Consider the following 17,155-nt stretch of genomic DNA (forward strand, 5'->3'; position numbering starts at 1 on the left):
GGTTGGAAGAGAACCACCCAGTGCTGCAAAATGTCATGAGCATCACGAGATATTCACCAACGAAAACAATGAACATATTCGTGGTAGCTTTATGCTGATACTCAATGAAAGTGCGTCATGACATGCGAGCATGATCATGACTTTTTCTGGCTGTTAACAGTGCTGCCAAGTGCCACTGGTTTCTGTCATCAACTCTCATGACTGAAACGAAGCTCAAATCAGCTCACGTACACAACTGAGATAATCAGAGATGAGACCCAAACAGATAGTGGACCTATCACATGATTGGTGACATTTTTTGTAGCACCATGCTGCTGGTCACTCACTTGGTCATGACATGTTTTGTCGGTAATAATCACGACGTTCTTGGAATGTACTTGACGTGTGGTCCCGAGCATCAAAATGAGCATGCTTTCTCGCTCTTTCTGGTTTGGTGGTTTCACGGGTCAAACAGAGCGAGAAATCATGCTTATTTTTTTTTGAACCACTCGCACCACCGCATATCAACCATGACTATCGTGATGATCACTAACTACTAACTACTCTGATTAATGTCGCGACCAAGTGACTGACCAAGAGTTGGTTGCACACAATGCCACCAAGCATGTGGTTGGTCGCAACAATTGCTTGAGTTTCCCCTCTGATCATCACAGTGGAGCTCGTGACGGTGACATTATTTTGTTTCAGCCGGAATTTGTCATGACTATGTCAGTGACAATTTGCAGAACTGATCACAGTAAAAAAAAGTCATGACATAGTGACTGACGCGTTGGTCGCAAAAATGTCACAAAAACATGCATTGATCACACCAATCGTTTTGAGTATCACCTGTGATTATCACTATTGAGTACGTGATGCTGACATGGAATTTGTTTCAGTCAGATTTTTTATGACATTGGCGGTGACATTTTGCAGCACTTGAATCACCTACTACCAGACAAACGCTCGAATGTCCACTGCTTCCAGTTAGTGCGCATGCATGTCTCGCTCTCTCTCTATTTCATGGGTGCCTCCCAAAGGCACCCCAAAGACGTTAAAAACGGGGAACGCGGGAGAAGGCCGGGAAGTGTTTTAATCGTGGAACACATGCTCAACCGTTAATGTTAGACGGGTTTGGCAAAAAATAAGAAAAAATCTTTACAAAAAATACGTTTGGCGTTAGATTAGTTTGGTAGCGAGAGTAAAAAAGAAACAAAACGACCACAGCCACGCAAACGTGCGTGCGTGTGCGTGTGTGTGTGCGCCAACCTGGGCAAAGGTTGAGCGTGGTGGGACGCATCGGTCCGGCCACGGGACGGAAGCCGCCGGGTGGTGGGGGTAGCTGCTGGGGCGTCGTGCCGGCCGCTCCTGCCGGATGCTCCCCGAGCGCCCCGAGATGGGCCAGCGGCACGGACGAGGTGGACGTGACGGACGATGCGACCGCGAGCGGCGACAGCGGTGCGAACGGGGGCGACGTCAGCGGCGGCATGCGGTGCAGCATCTCGACGTCGCCGAGCGGACCGTCGCCGTCCTCCCCGTCGAGCAGGTGGTGCAGGCCCACCATCGTCTGGTTGCGGTGCAGCTGCTTCTTGCGCATCTGCTCGGTGTCGGCCGCGGACAGCGGATGTTGCTGGCGGTGGGCGGCCGCGTACGTGCGGACCGGCGGTACCGGTCGGCTCGGCGGCTCGCCGTCCGACGCGAGCGATACGGCCGAGGACGAGTCGCCGGTACCGGTGCCGCCGCCGACGCCGCCACCGTGCGCTGCTGCTGCTGCTGCTGCTGCTGGAACCGGACCCTGCAGCCAGAACGCTGTGCGAAGGGAACCATGGCCGGTGAGAAGGTCTGTCGGGAGCGGTGCGCGCATTGAACCCTCGCCACGCCCGTCACTACGCCCGTTGCTTCCCTTATTACCTGTCGAGTTGCGCACCGCGCTGCGGTACGAATCGTCCCGGATCGGCTTCTGGCGCAGCATCGGCATCGGGGGCGGTACCACACTCGACTGCTGCTGCTGCTGCTGCTGCGGCTGATGCTGGTTTTCCTTATCCTTCTCGAGCGTGTCGAACGCGGCGTCGGTCGCTTGCGGCGTGGAGCTGGCGAGCGAGTGGCGCGAATCGCGCGTTGCATTGGACTCTACTGATAGTGATCGCAGTCGAACCGGCGTGCGGCGCGATTCCGAATCGGAGCTGATCGAGCGGGGTTTGTCGTCTGCGAAAGTGGAACAATGAGAGCGGAACATTTAAATAGGGCCTGCACATGCGGGGCGTTTTTGTCGCTCCTAGCCTTACCGATCGATTTGCGCCATCCCGTACTTTCGGCCTTCAGCTCAAACTCCTTTCTGCGCACGGCCACATTCGGCACGACCTGTTTCGTGTTGATGCTGCAAAAGAGAATAGAAGGTTGTGGGTGAAGTATGGTTGCAATAATGTCGGCTTGAAGATGAAAAAATAAAACGCTCAACAAATCAAACAATTGTGCTAAAATGCAATTCATTCTAGGTTGAACAGTTAAATAGTGTTACAGTTGTTGTGAAAAACTGTAATTTTGACATTACATTTTGCAGTCTTTTAGCGTTCACAAAGCCATAATAGTTCATAATATATTGATTTGTTGGTCGCTACGTAATGGAATGGCAATATTTGACCTTTTAAACCCTGATTGAAGGACGTTTCATTAAACCATAAACATCTTAATAACATCTATCCTAAAATATCTTCTTCTTTATGTATCGTATGAAAAGTACTTTAGAGCACTAAAGTAACCATTACTGTTCTATTAACGTTTTTTTAATGATTTAAAAATATGATTTTCAAAAATGATTTACTGAGCTGTAGCCAGAAAAGAATATTTTCAAAATATCTGCTGCGAAAAAATACACTTTCACTCTTAATACCGATACGGACATTCAAAGAGGTAATGTTTCATTGTTTTGCTAAAACTATCAAATGTGGTCAACCTGCCGTAACTGGTTTTGATGTTAATTAACGATTTTTTTTTAGCGAAAAAGCCTTTAGATGTTGATAAATTGCATCTGTACGTTAGCACATGCAACGTTGCAGCTTAAGGGGAGCTCCTGAAATCTTCGGCATTAGCGGTTAGGCAGAGATATACAGTGGGAATCCTTCATAACGACTTCCAATTTACAAGATTTGCCGAGTAAATTTCCAATGTCTACAACTGGCTGGATGTTTTTCAACAGTTGTCAAATGTTGTAATTGCATCAAAATATTGTATTAGTTTTTCCACATGATTTTCAATGCGTCTCAGGCTGGATTGAGTTTGACTGTTCCTTTCAATGCATCACAAATAACTGTCAAACTCAATGCAGCTTAAGGCGTATTGAAAATCATGTGATGAAACTGAAATTTCATGTTGATACAAATAAACCATTTGACAACTGTTGAAAAACATGATGGATGCGTTGAATAACAACGTTTACATTCGAAAGTAACTTTGAAACCTTGGAACTTGAATGCTGTACAAATAGCTCACTTAAAGAGAGTTTCTCCAGCTAATGTCAGTAAGAGGAGTATCGTATGGCTACATGTATCGCGTGCAAGTGTGTGTAGTAGATTTTATGCCAAATAATCTATCGCAAAGTTTTTCGCAAAACAGTGCTGCAGAATATTTACCACAACTAATTTTCAATTGCTGTTTGGCAATAAACATTAGTCTAGTAACAAATGTTCAACAGCAAAAAAAACTAACATTTCCCAGACTAACTAACAAGCCGATAAAAGTACATTCTAAATTTGATCTATTCAGGAGATGTTTAAGAAAAAACAATCGAAAACAATTTCAAGAAAATGGATCAAAAACACTGAACGAAAACAGTGAACTATAAATATCACCAAAATTACAAGTATTATGTAGATATTTTCCATGCTTTTTTTAAGATCCCTTATACCAGCACCCTTGCGATCCTGCAGCCAACTATTTCACTTTCCATACAAATTGTATGGATAGGATAAAACTCGTTATGCGAGGTTCCACCGAGGTCTTTAAACGGCGAGATATAGCGAAGGGATTTGATATCACACCCTGGGTATGTGGGACGTATCCAGATATCTCATGACGTCAAAAACAAAATCTGAATGGTTACTCTGCTCCAATGCTATCCTATTAGCGACTTTACATCAGCTTGAACCTGTTCCTCTGTTTACTAACAGTGCTAAAATTCCAAATTCAAATTCCTCTATAGTCCTTTTAACCTTAGCAACGCATAGCGCATCTTGTCGACGATATTCAACTGTCCCAACGATACCTACCGGCTCAGTTCGCTCTTGTACAGATCCATCCGGTCGATGCCTTCCGGCGACAGTGGCCGGCCCGACTCGAATAGCTTTGCCTTCTCCGACACCGCATGTAAGCTATGCGGAGAAAGGGGTACTGTTGCCGCGCCGGTCGGGGAAGAAGGTCCGGCCGGCACCGTAATGGCGGCCGGTGCAATCGCCAGCGACGGTGGGGCCGATTTGGGCGGCAGTTGGAGCGAGCCGCCGACGCCACCGGTAAAGAAGTGCTCCCGTATCGCGGACAGCTGCGAGGCGTGCTCGCGCATCACACCGTTGGTCGTGCTGCCGCCGCCAGCGTTGGTTGGCGGTTTCGGGCCCGGCGGTGAAACAACGGCGGCCGTGGGCGATGCGTTCGTGCTGGTCGACGGTGTGGTAGGGGCCGGCGCTTTGTCGCCGCCCGCACCCGAGAAGCCGGGCGAAAGGGGCTGCGTCGGGGGCCAAACCGATTTCTGGAGCCGGTTCGGGCGGGCGTAAAACTCGCGCTGCTGCACATCGTGGCCGGCGGCCGGGGTGGCCTGTAGCGCCGCCCCCGTTGTCGGTGGTCGCCGCAGGAACTCCTCCTTCTGCTCGAGGCTCTTGCGCATCCGGTTCATGATCGCGTTGTCGCCGTCGGCGAGCGGTGCACCGTACCCGGCAGCCTCGCCCAGTTCGCCCTCCCTGCCACCGGGCAGGGCAATCTTCTGCAGAAACTGCTGGTGCTGCTGGTGCATATACTGTTGCTGGTGCTTGAGCGGATCGTACTCGTACGGTTTGGCCTTCGGCAGCGGTACTGGCAGATGGTGCGCGGCCATCGGCCCCATGCCCGGCCCGTGGCTCAGCATCTTTGGCACGTCGGCGTGCAGCGGCAGCATCTGGGCCGCCTTCGCTGGGGCACCACCGGTCACCGCCACATTGTCCGCGACGATCTCCTGCAGCGTGCTGTACAGCGACTCCTGCTTCTCCTGCACGCCCTCGACCGAGAGCGGCTGGTGCTGCTGGTGCTGCACGATCGCCGTGGCCGGCTGCGGTTGCGGCGGCGGGCCATGGGCCGGTTTCGATTTCGGGTAGGCCCCGGTAGCCGACGATGCCGGCTTCGGTGCGTACACGACCGGCTGTTGCGGCTGGGGCCGCTGGTTCGTTTCGGGGTTGTGGGCGGTTTCGCTAAAAAACTGCGAGCGTGGCAACGAAAACAGAAGCAGAAGAAGAAGTTAGATGCTAGGTGGTGCTGTTGCAGCCCATTGCTCTGCTTACCGTTTGCAGGATGTCGTAGTTTTTCGGCACCACCTGCAGGGTGAGCGTTTTCGGCGTCTGCTGGATCGTGGCGACGACCTGCGAGTACGGGATGGAGGTGACCGGAACGCCGTTCACCGCCAGCAGCCGGTCGCCCTCCTGCAGACCGGCCAGGTAGGCCGGCGTGTTCGGGTGCACCTTCTTCACGAACACCGTGTCCATCGGTTGGGCAAAGTTCAGCACGCCCGCCGCAGTGAGCGGATTGATCGCGTGTTCCTGTTTGGAGCGACGGCAACAAGAGAGAGAAAAAGTGGTTTTAGTATTGAAGCTCTGTTTGAAAACAATGCAAAGGTTGGTCGCTTACCGTCAGGGATTCCGGCGGATAGACGATGAAGTGCCGCAGCGTGAAGCCGAAGTCGCCATTGTACCGGTGCAGAATTACGATTCTCGGTCCGCTTATCAGGCCCGCCGCGATGATCTGCCGAGGTCGGGGTCAGGGAGGTGGGAAAAAAATGAAAAATAATTAGTCTCAAGCTTGGAAGCTTTTTTTATTTAGAATTGATTGTTATTGCAGCTGCTATCGTCGTGTCACTTGATTGTGGGTGAGCTATTTTAATTGGTTAGCTAATTTAATGAGTTCTACAATCGTTAGTCTGTTTTGAGAACTTAAAATAGGATTGTTTTAATTTATTCTTAAAATATAAAAAGGAAAACATTTAAATAACTATTAATGAAACGTTACAGCTAGATAAGAAGTTGAAGCGAAACTTTTAACAGTTACTAATTCTAATCATATAAACATGCACACAAACATGTAAGCTACAAGCAAACTAATTCTAAAAGCAAACCAAGCCTTAACCCTTCTACCACCAAAAATATCAGTATTGTTGAATTTTGTGCCTTTTTGTTTTTTTGTTTAAACTACAAAATTTTGTTCCAAAAACCAGTACTACGACAAGTCGCTAAGGTTCGAAAAAAAGATCGCTTAGTGTCTTCAGTAGTGATGAAAATGAAGTTTTCGTCGGAATCGATTCTGGCTAGCTCCGCAGTTTTCTGGTATCGATTCCGGATAGTAGGTCCGGAATCAGTAGCCGGAATCGTTTCCCAAATCGGACCCGGAAATAACTCCGGAGTCGGCTCCGGATTCGGAATCGGCTTCGGATTCGGAATCAGCTCTGGATTCGGAATCGGTACCGGATTCGGAATCGGCGCGATCGGATTCGGAATCGTCGCCGGATTAAACTTCTGAACCGGTTCCAGAATCGGCTCGGGAATCGGCTCCGGAATCGGCTTCGGAATTGGTTCCGGAATCGACTTCAAATTCGGTTCCAAAATTGACTTCACTTTCGGTTCCGGAATCGACTCCGGATTCGGTCCCAGAATTGAATCCGGAATCGGTTCCAGAATCGACTCCGGAATCGGTTCCGGAATCGACTCCGGATTTGGTTCCGGATACGACTCCAGAATCAAAATCAGCTCCGGAATCGGCTCCGGAAGGCTCGGAAATCGGTTCCGGAATCGACTTTGGATTCGGTTCCGGAATTACCTTCAGATTCGGTTCCGGAATCGACTCCGGAATCGGTTCCAGAATCGACTCCGGATTTGGATCCGGAAACGACTCCAGAATCGAAATCGATTCCGGAATCGGTTCCAGAATCGACTCCAGAATCGACTCCGGAATCGACTTCGAATTTGGTTATAGAAACGACTCCAGAAGCGAAATCGATTCCAGCATAGAAATCGGGTAGGTCAGATTCCGAGCTCCCACCACTAGTCTTCAGACCCCAAAAACCTTCCAGCAACGGTGCCAACGCCATCCGTTAAAGTGATAGCACACCTGTGCAGTCAACATTTCGCTACAGTTAATACGAACGAACTATCCTGAAAAAGCTAAAAAAACCCATTACCTTAAGAATTAAACCATAATCCAAAACAGTTTTATTACCAAGCGAATCAGAGTTGTATAAAATTGTTCAATTGTTTATTTACCTCGCTGCGTTTAACAGGAGAGCCTTAACGAAGCTCGTTACAGTGCAGTAGTTTTGCTTATCCAATTTTTGTTTTGATAATGTCAAAATTCCATGCAAGCAAGGATTGATTTGTTTTGCAATCTACACTTCGTTAGGGTGGACAGAAAATTTAGTTAAAAATCACATAAAGTCTTGAGGCTATTGTCGTCATCCCACAGTGTCATTATCTTGCTAGAATCTGGAAAGGTGTGGCATCTGTGTCACAGGAAGCGCAACAAAACAGAACACTCTTTTCCACACTTGTAAGCCTATTGTAGGAAAAATGTATCTCAAACAACGTATGAAGAAAAAAACCTTGAAGAATGACAACGCTTGATACACGTTGACAGCCCAACCGGCAGTACCGCAGTGACATTTCGAGCACAAGGTGCCCCCCGATTAAGCGATCAATCAGAAAGTGACCGACATGGACCGCAGACAAAAAATAAATAACTAAACAAAACGGTAGCTGCCGCACCCGGCCTCAAACGATTGCCGTTTTGCGCCCGACTGGATTGTTTGTGCCACGCCGTGGTTGCTTTAATCATTCCCGCTCTCGCGCAAAGTGTTTGTAGTTTTTGGTGTAAAATTGTTGACATGTTTTCTTGAATTTTCGCCCTTTAACACCAATGGCGGTGGAGTGTTTGAAAGCGCGCACAATCGCTTTCAAACATTCCACCGCCATTGGTGTTAAAGGGCGAAAATTCAAGAAAACATGTCAACAATTTTACACCAAAAACTACAAACACTTTGCGCGACATAGCGCGACTAGTACATTGCGACACTGGAATGGTGGAAACAGGGGATTGCTTGTGGGGAGTAAAATTGCACCATCAAGTACGTACAGGTCGAGGTACAGATTGTCAAACGATTTGCAGGTTAATTGAGAAGGAGGTGAATTGCAATTTCAAATGCAGCGAGGTCCCCCTCTACGGCAGCACCATCAAACTAGAGCCGGAGTGCGAGCAGACTGAGAATATGAAACACGAGAGAAAGAGAGAGAGAGAGGAAAAGGAACAAACTGCTAAAAAAACATAAATTACAATCCTTTAAACGCCAAATTTCTCGAGGAAAGGAAGTAGACGAAAGAGCCGTAATTTACTCTTCAAATTGCATCAGCAATAAAACGCTCTCATCCTGGTGCTGGTGGGAGGAAGATGCAATAATCGGCATCATTCAACTCCGTTCCTCCCTTTGCCTCCTCCTGTCCCTAAAAAAATTGCGTAAAATCGTTACGACTGAGTAATCGACGTTTTACAGGGAAAGATTCCATACGCCGATCAAGCGACGAACCCTGTGAAACATAAAATTAGCGTTTGCATAGTGTGAAATAATTCCACACGCAGTGTAATTCACCCGCAGTGCTTGGCGGCTGAGAGGAAAGAAACACGCGCCGGGGTTCGTACTTGGCGCACTGGAACAGCACCGAAAAAATCGCTGTTCCAACTGATTGACGTCAATTTACGTACCGCCCCGGCGGACACACATCGACCGCTCGCTCGGAAATTGATACAAATGCCGAAAAAAAAACGTACAAAAACTGCGCAGTCCAAAACTACATCTCTTCCACACCAATTGCGATTTGTTTTAGAGTGCTTTTAAAGTTTTGTTTCCCATCCATGCGCCCCCCCCCACCCCCTTGAAGCGCAATAAACATTTGCTGTTTACACCGCCGGGGCGGCAAATGATCGTTCTCGGGTCGGTTCGGCTCGGCCTAAAAATACCGGCGAAGCTGCACCCGTGCGTTGCCGTAGCGCCACAGTGCACCAGTGCCAGTGCGAACTTTTACGACTTGTTTCGACGCCCGTGTACAGGCATGCAATCGCGAGCGCGCTTTTAATATTTTATTGCTTTACCGATGCCGGCGCGTCCGGATCCCCACCCCCGGTCCGGCTGCAATAAATTGAAGGACAAAGGACGGCAAATCATTCGCGTTGTAGGAGCAGCGAGCGAGCTGCAAGCTGCATCGATTGCAGCCATTGCGCCCTACGTAAAACAAAGGAGAACCACACAGATTGCCGAGTCCGCTGTTTGCCTCCCGGTGCCGGAGATGTGTTTCGGGAGCTGGCGCTCGTAAATTTGTACAAAAAAAAACCTCCCGCCCCGGTCACCCCAGACGCTTCACACGGTGGTCTAGGATCTAGCGGGATGGGCGCATCTCTGGTTTGCAAGCATTCAAGCGCATCTCGTGGTGCGCGATTGTGTCTCAAGGATGTTGGAATTTATTTCCCCCTTTTACAATGCTGCGCGAAGGAATGTGCACCGCCAGCTTCCCACAAGGTGAGGCGCGTGCGATGAGAAGAAACAAACAGCAGCATTGTTTTACGCACAGCATCAATATTAAGGACTTGAAGAGCCGAAGGAGTGCGTCCGCTTGCCTTGGCTGCTGTCCTACGCGCGTGCGTCCCAAAAATGGCTTACGCAAACGGCCACCGTGGTGTATCCTCCACGAAATTGGGTCACCCGTCGGAGGCTCGCCGGACAGCCTCCGCACCAAACGCCCCAGCAAGGACCTTGGCAGTCCTGCCAGACAGGACTTGCGGGCGCCCGCGCACTCTTAGCAATGCTGTCGCCTAAAAAGCAGCCAAGTTGTTGTCCACTTTTACCACAACACCAACAGCAGAGCGTAACAGTTTCAGATTAAGGGGAAGCTCAGCTCTGAAGCGGACGGTTGGGAAGGATGGACGCGACAAAACCCCAGCCCACGGTGGTGTGTTTGGGTGTCTTCGCTTCCGAAAGCGAAGCACCCAATAAAAAATAAACACACAGATAGGTGAGAAGGAACATCGTGTCTCCCGTCTGGTTGCTGGTTAAATAATTTATTGTCACCGGTTATGGGACACACGGTCCGCTTCCCTTTTTTTCGTAGACACAGGGAAGCGAGAGAGAGAGAGAGATTATGCACATCGTCCAGCCTTGGATGGTGAGGCGGCAGTGCAGACCTAATAAAATGTAAGCTAATAATGCTGAGCAGGACCGGCCGGACGGAATGGTCCACCAGCTTAGTCCGCTTTATGGCTTAACAAGCAGCCGCGGAGAACCCAAAGCTTATCGTGCTTGCGCGCACACACACACAAGGAGCAGTTCGTGGGCTCTGGAACTGGTTCCAGAGGGCGGTAAGTGTAAGGGAACACACATTACAATTAAGACGGGGGGGAGATGACACCCCGGAGGATTGGAATTTGGGCTCTAGGCAGCAGCAACAAAAAAAAGCAAACCCCTTTACAAGCCGGTACAATGACTCTTACATCTCCAGACACGCACACACACAGACGCGATCTTTCTCCAAAGAAGAAAAACGAAACGATGTTAGAGCATAGGCAATTGTACTGCGCCACCGGGCCAGAAGCTGTAAACGAACGCGTACAAGTCGTAAACAAAGCAGGATCAAGGAAGTTTCGTTTTTTTAATGTTATCCGATTCCCCTCGAGCCCATCATAATGCGAGACGAAATGTCAGGATTGACTTGTAGTTGTTACTGGCCGCCTAGCGTTATCGAAATGCTGCTAAAATAATTTTAATTTCTTTAAATGATGTTTCGAAACAGAACGACACTTTAGATAAACAACAGACAAGAGATGAGAATTTTTAACACTCCAAAGTAATGAAAGGTTCGGCTGCCAAATCACATATGAAACTTGAAAGATATTCGACTTAGAAACTAGAAGAGAAACTTCACTGTAGTTTCTAGTTACAACTGGCCGTTTCAAAGTAAAATATTCCACTTTTCTGCTGTTGCAATCAGGCTTACTCTATTCCTTTACTTGATTAGAGTCGAGAAACTTGAAGAATTGTTCTATGAAATATTTTTATTTTATTTTAGTAGCCTGGTAGGGAAAAGCAATTGCTACGAATAGCTGAAATCACAGTAGGCATCAAATCGTCAGTCCAACTGTCGTAGATGACTTGAAAATACTCTCAACAAAATTTGAACACAAGCCAATAGATAAGGAACTTTATTGAATTATAATTTTTCAAATATTTTGGTTCATTAAATTTGATTTGAAATTTACTTAAAAACTGCCAAACTATCAGTTTCGTTCCTTGGATTTAGATTAGCCGCTAGAATAAGCAAGTACAGAGGTACCGAAGTATTTTAAAATTAATTCAAAAATAAATGGTGCTCTATCCCATAAGACCAAACTGGATCAGACCAACAGGAAAATAAAAGATATTCCAATAGAATGAAATTAGAATAACATTGTTTCAGTTATCCATCAGGACTTTTCTCGCTCATGTATAGGAGTTGTGTGAGCATATAAAACATCATTTCAGCTCTGTTCCATCCCTAAATACCTCCAAATAAAATAATGGTGAAATTGCTAGGCAAAAATTGGACAGAAAAAGGTATCACCACATGTCTAAACTGTTTACCATTCACCACCACACAGAAAGCCGTCCAAGTTATATTTAAGTTGAAAATTGAAGATCTTCAAACTTTGAGTGCTCATTTAATTTATCTTAGGCTTAGAGTGAATAATTTGAAGTAACTATCAAAACCGAACTTGTTCCAATAACTAGTATAAGTAACTGCAACTAAGAAACACTTTACCAATATGCCAAGAATAGCAATGAAAGCTATATTCACGCAAGTTCGCGGAAGAAGGGTTTAGAATTTCAGCTGTTTTATGCCATCCGGCCGAGGGGTTGCCATCGTCTCGCGACCAAAAGTGTCTTGATCTTGAACCCGATATCTCCAATGACGCGGGGAACGACACAGAACTCCGTACCGAGGATGCTGCGCTGCTACAAGCAAAAAAAAAGCTACTCCAAGTTGGCAAGCATCTCGCTTATCGCATGCTAGGACAACACACAAACACAAATACATATAGACGCACACATGCACAGGGGAGTCAATAAGGGAGAGCCTAGAACAGAAACACAGCACAGCGGGGACGAAACACACAGAAAATCGAATGCTGCAACCAATCTCGCCCGCAACAAAATTTTGATATACACAATGTGGGCCGCGCCGAAAAGGGCTCACTCGCTTACTGCGGGCATTCAGAGCTCCGGGCAGGAAGATTGATTGAAGAAGCAGCGGGTGTGGGTTTGATTGCAGATTTGTTTGGTGTTGCGAACAGAGAAAATACTGTTACGGTTACTGTTCGCCGTTTCGCACGGCGACCAACCTCTTTCAGGGTCGTCCACACATCCTGCATCTCGCCGGCGGTGAGCGATACTGCCAGGTTGAGCAGGACGATGTAATGCATCTCGTCATCGTCGTCCGGTGAGCCGTCACCGGCGCTATCGGGTGGAGCGTCACCGGCCGCCACCATGCCGTACGACGGGTTCCACACGGCGTCCGAGCGGTCCGTCCACACCGGCTCGTCCGTGTCCGGCAAGGCGAACCGGCTCCGGCACCCAAGGACTGGCCCGCCCGGCGGCATCGGGGGCGGATTGCGCCGCCGCGGAAGCGGTGCACCCGGGGGACATGGCGGTGGTGGTGGTGGAGGAGGAGGAGGAGGAGGAGGAGCACGAGGCCGCTGCGGGAAAGCGATCGTTTCGTAGATGGGGTTTTCGCTACCGAGCGTTGCCGGCCGTCTTCTAGGCCGGGCTGCTGGGGGCTTACAACACAGGCAACCCATGCTACAGCCAACCGGGGAAGCTCTTTAGGGTTGAAACACTACACACGCACACGCACACTCGCTGACCAATGCGAAGGAAAGGAGCACCCGCAAAACAGCGCAAGGATCACGCGTGGAAGGCAAAACAACAAAGTTCTTTGTTGTGGAACACGAAGTAATCGGGGAGCGCGAAGTTACAAATATCACCACGCGGGGATTAGGAGCTTGGAAATGCAAAAAAACTGAAAGATCCTGATCGTACTGATCGACAATGGGAATTGTTCTAGTTTGAGCTTCGGTTGCGAATTATTCTGAGTTCTTTCGAGGATAAACTAATTGGAGTTTGAGCGAAATCACCACACGAATATCAAATACGAATATCACCATGCGAGGATTAGGAGCGTTACACACAAAAATGGAAGATCCTGCACAGGAGCACACACTAGTTGACAATGAGAATTGTTCTACTATGAACTTTGGATAAGAATTCAGAGTTCTTTCGGAGGCACGAACTAATCCAAATTGGAGATGAAAAAATACAAATATCGCCACGCGGGGATTAGGACCTTGGAACTGGGAAAAGCTGGAAGATCCTGGTCACAGGAGCACACACTGGTCGACAATGGGAATTGTTCTACTTTTACCTTCGCTTAAGAATTCCAAGTTCTTTAGGGTACACAAACTAATCCAGATTGGGGATAAAATGCGAATATCACCACGCACGGGAGTGTTGCAGAACTAGAAGCACTAGAGCACCCACACACTCACAATGGGAATTTTTCTACTTTGCTCGTTGGTTGAGAATTATCTGCTGACTTTGAATTTTAGCAACAACTGGGGGGGAGATGGACACAAGCACACACTCGGGAAGCAACACTTGCGGGCAGAGACACGGGATGAAGAACTTTACTCCAGCTAGGTCGACTATCGACTGAACCGTTCGCGCTGCCCGATCGGCTCAAGAACTTGCACCGATGCGAGATGCCCTATCCCAGCCATGCCCCAAACCCACTCGCAGTCGCGCCTCGCCCCGGATCATGCTCCCACATCGCTTCCCGTTCGTCTCATGTTCATGTGTGGGGCTGGGCAGCTATCTCTGCCCTGCCATGTGTGTTTGCGTGCGTGCGTGTATCGATCACTCCATGCGCATGTTCTCGCCGCACGGTGGAGATTTTCAAACAAAACAAGGCGGGGTTTGGCAGCGAGCTAAGCCGAGAGGACAAACTATAGGTCCCGCGGGAGCGAAATAGTGCGATCGTACGATTGTGTGCGTGCGGTTTTTTGCATTGCACTTTACCGTACCAAATTTTCCATCAGCTTTCTTTCTCTCTCTCTCTCTCTCTCTCTCTCTCTCTCTCTCTCTCTCTCTCTCTCTGTCAGTCACTGTTGCTGCCGCCAGCTGTGAAAAGGGGAGAGAAGATTGCAGTTGCAGTTGGTCCGAAACACACATCCTACGCTGCGCGTATTGCAGGAGCGTATTGCGCACGCACGAAGGCTTCGCTTTCCCGCGCAAAGAGATGATCGCAGGGGATGCATGGATGCAGGCGGGCGACGAGGATGTAAGGGGGGAATAGTAAGGGAGGATGATGGTTCTGTTGTTTTGAGGTAGATTTTAGGCAACAAGAGAAATGGGATGTTTTTTTTTTTTGTTGCTACGAAATTACAACAATGCGCTCGGCGGTTCCTAAGTTTGAGAAGTTTATTCCTAATTTTGCAAAAAGTTTGCAGAGCAGAATAAAAAGCAGAAAACACCAGGGAGAGCAGAAAACAAAAGGCAATATTGAGTTCGTAAATTATAGTGACTACTTCAGTTTACCAGTCTTTATGATATTATGGTAAACAATGATAACATTAATTACGAACTGAGGTTACACTTGAGCCTAGTACGACAAGATCCTAGAAATATAAGAACCTTGATGTCTGGGGAAGCTACATACAATGGTAAGCGAAGCTAACATTAATTACGAATTAAAGTTACGCTTGAGCCTAAAACGATAAGATCCTAGAATTATAAGAACCTAGATTTCTGGGGAACCTAGAATACCTAATGACCTGTATATCCTGGATTTAGATACTTCAGTTTTCGAAGCATGTTTTGGGAATTTGCTCGATTTGCTAGATTTGCTAGATTTTTAAGGTTATTATGAAGTCTTCGGATGGTTTATAAAACTTTCGAAGCGAGGCGGTCTGGTTGGGAATCAATACGGTCCAGCCTTGCATCAGCTGACGCATCTATCGGAGAGACTATTAGGGCGTCCTCGAAATCCACACAACAAAGCCATACAAGCCATACATACTGATGGGAAGTTCTGATCATAAATAATACATAAATGATTCAAAACGTGCATTTAATGTCCCAAGAATCTGAAAATGTAATTCTGAGACACAGACAACAATACCAGTTTCCTAGGAAAAGTTTGAACATTACAATTCAAATGACTCAATTATAGGACTAGAGATCAGGAGTCTCCAAGCCTTGCAGTTTGCGAGCCATTATCAAATTTCTACAGTTTTCTATTGTTGTAGTTTTAGTTTCCGTCTTTCACATGTTGACGTTGCCACAGCGTCCCTGTCTGGGTTTGGGTTTTATCTTCAGCCTTGAATTTGATACGCAGCGATTCTGTTTAGAACGAATGAACGAGGAACGATAGAACGAGAACGACGAGTTGTGATACGCCGCTTATAGCAACCTAACAAAAGAGAGATAACAATCGTACGAGAAATTGACGCTCTCCTCGCTTTCTCTCTTTCATGGCATCGTGCTACATGCTGACGCGTAACACTGCGATACAGGTTAGCAGTCAAAGTAGAAATTAAAGTTAGGGATGAAAATATTCAAAATAATAGACCTAGTTTGATACAACACCAACAAAGGACTTTAGTGCGGAGACCCCTGGGGACTAAGTTTGAGGTACTTTTTTGTGCCAAAAATAACCCGGTTTCGAATATCTAGTAAAACTTTACCCACTAACGGGGTAACACGGCACTTAAAATTAGCACCGAGCCAACCGACGCACACTGACCACATGTCCCGGGGCAGTTCCGGGCAGTGTGTGTGCACTGGATAGTGCACTAGAGAACAAAAAAATAAAAAAAAATAAAACACACATATCGTTGCACAGAATTTCACATTTAAACCTGCCTCAACAAAACCCCCGTACGAATGCTGGGGACCGCCCGGAACCGCCCAAGTGCGTGCGGACAGGAGATGCAATAAAACACGAAAATAAATCCACTGTCGATGTGCACAAAAAACCCAAAACCCAAGACTTCCTCCGCACACAAAAAAACGGAGGTTCCTCGCTTGCGGTGTATTTTTTTTTTGCTGCTCTGTGTCCGCCCGAACGCACTACTGTGCGGACTTTGTTTACATAGCCTATTAGCTGCCCCGATGTAGGAGGAACCGTTCACGCAGAGTGTCGTGCCTCTTGCCATCCCCCAACAGGGTGCGTGTGACGGATGTTGCATCGTGTCCGATGGCCGCCGCAACCCGTTCAATGCTCCCACACTGTGAGATCCGACCAGCATTAGGGAGGGAGAGATCCCACCCAACATTGTTATCTTAGGTTCGGGTTCTTCAAAAGTCGGGTTGAGATCGGGAACAGCGCAAATGGAGGGGATTGGCGAACCTTCTTCCGGGATTTATTGATTTTCTCCCGGTGATCTCCAACATCAAACGCTTTGTTTGCTGGTGTGTGTTTTCCACACTGTTGTTTCGCACGCTTCCTGTTGATTTTTGGGCCCGGCGGTAGGTAGCAACGATACGAACACGGATCCCACACCGGCAGCTAGCCTTTCCGCGAGCCCCTTCGTGGCAAGAGCTCACTTCCTGCCTAATGCACACGCTTACCACGCTTGGTTAGCGAGTACCCGGCTGATACCCACACGCGGCGACGATGCTCCACCAAACAGGCAAACCCACAAAGCACGCGTACAATGCGCGCGTCCGAATTATGCTTCTGCGCACTATTTTTAGGCAAAGACCAGATGTTTGTCCCCGGTACGCGGTTCGTAGCGAGTGCAGATGCATTCTGAGCATCACCAAGCCATGCGGGGAACGGATACTGTCTGGAGTGTTGGCGGAGCAATAAAACAGCGATCG

General features: G+C 48.0%; 1 protein-coding gene across 10 annotated transcripts in view; it reads right to left on the reverse strand.

The window, feature by feature from the left end:
* LOC121588596 overlaps positions 1–17,155 on the reverse strand; it is an 86,145-nt gene that overhangs the window by 18,802 nt on the left and 50,188 nt on the right. For 7 of the 10 annotated variants that reach the window (XM_041906742.1, XM_041906717.1, XM_041906726.1 and 4 more), the window contains 6 exons: positions 5,842–5,955; positions 5,499–5,753; positions 4,245–5,416; positions 2,265–2,356; positions 1,891–2,184; positions 1,249–1,788 (listed from right to left, as the gene is read on the reverse strand). In XM_041906742.1, coding sequence (XP_041762676.1) covers positions 1,249–1,788; positions 1,891–2,184; positions 2,265–2,356; positions 4,245–5,416; positions 5,499–5,753; positions 5,842–5,955 — 2,467 coding nt within the window. Of the gene's footprint in view, positions 1–1,248; positions 1,789–1,890; positions 2,185–2,264; positions 2,357–4,244; positions 5,417–5,498; positions 5,754–5,841; positions 5,956–12,618; positions 13,974–17,155 lie in introns of those variants that run through there. The other 3 variants (XM_041906771.1, XM_041906698.1, XM_041906779.1) reach the window with 2 other exon arrangements.

Source organism: Anopheles merus, chromosome X, assembly GCF_017562075.2.
Source record: "Anopheles merus strain MAF chromosome X, AmerM5.1, whole genome shotgun sequence".
Taxonomy (NCBI): domain Eukaryota; kingdom Metazoa; phylum Arthropoda; class Insecta; order Diptera; family Culicidae; genus Anopheles; species Anopheles merus.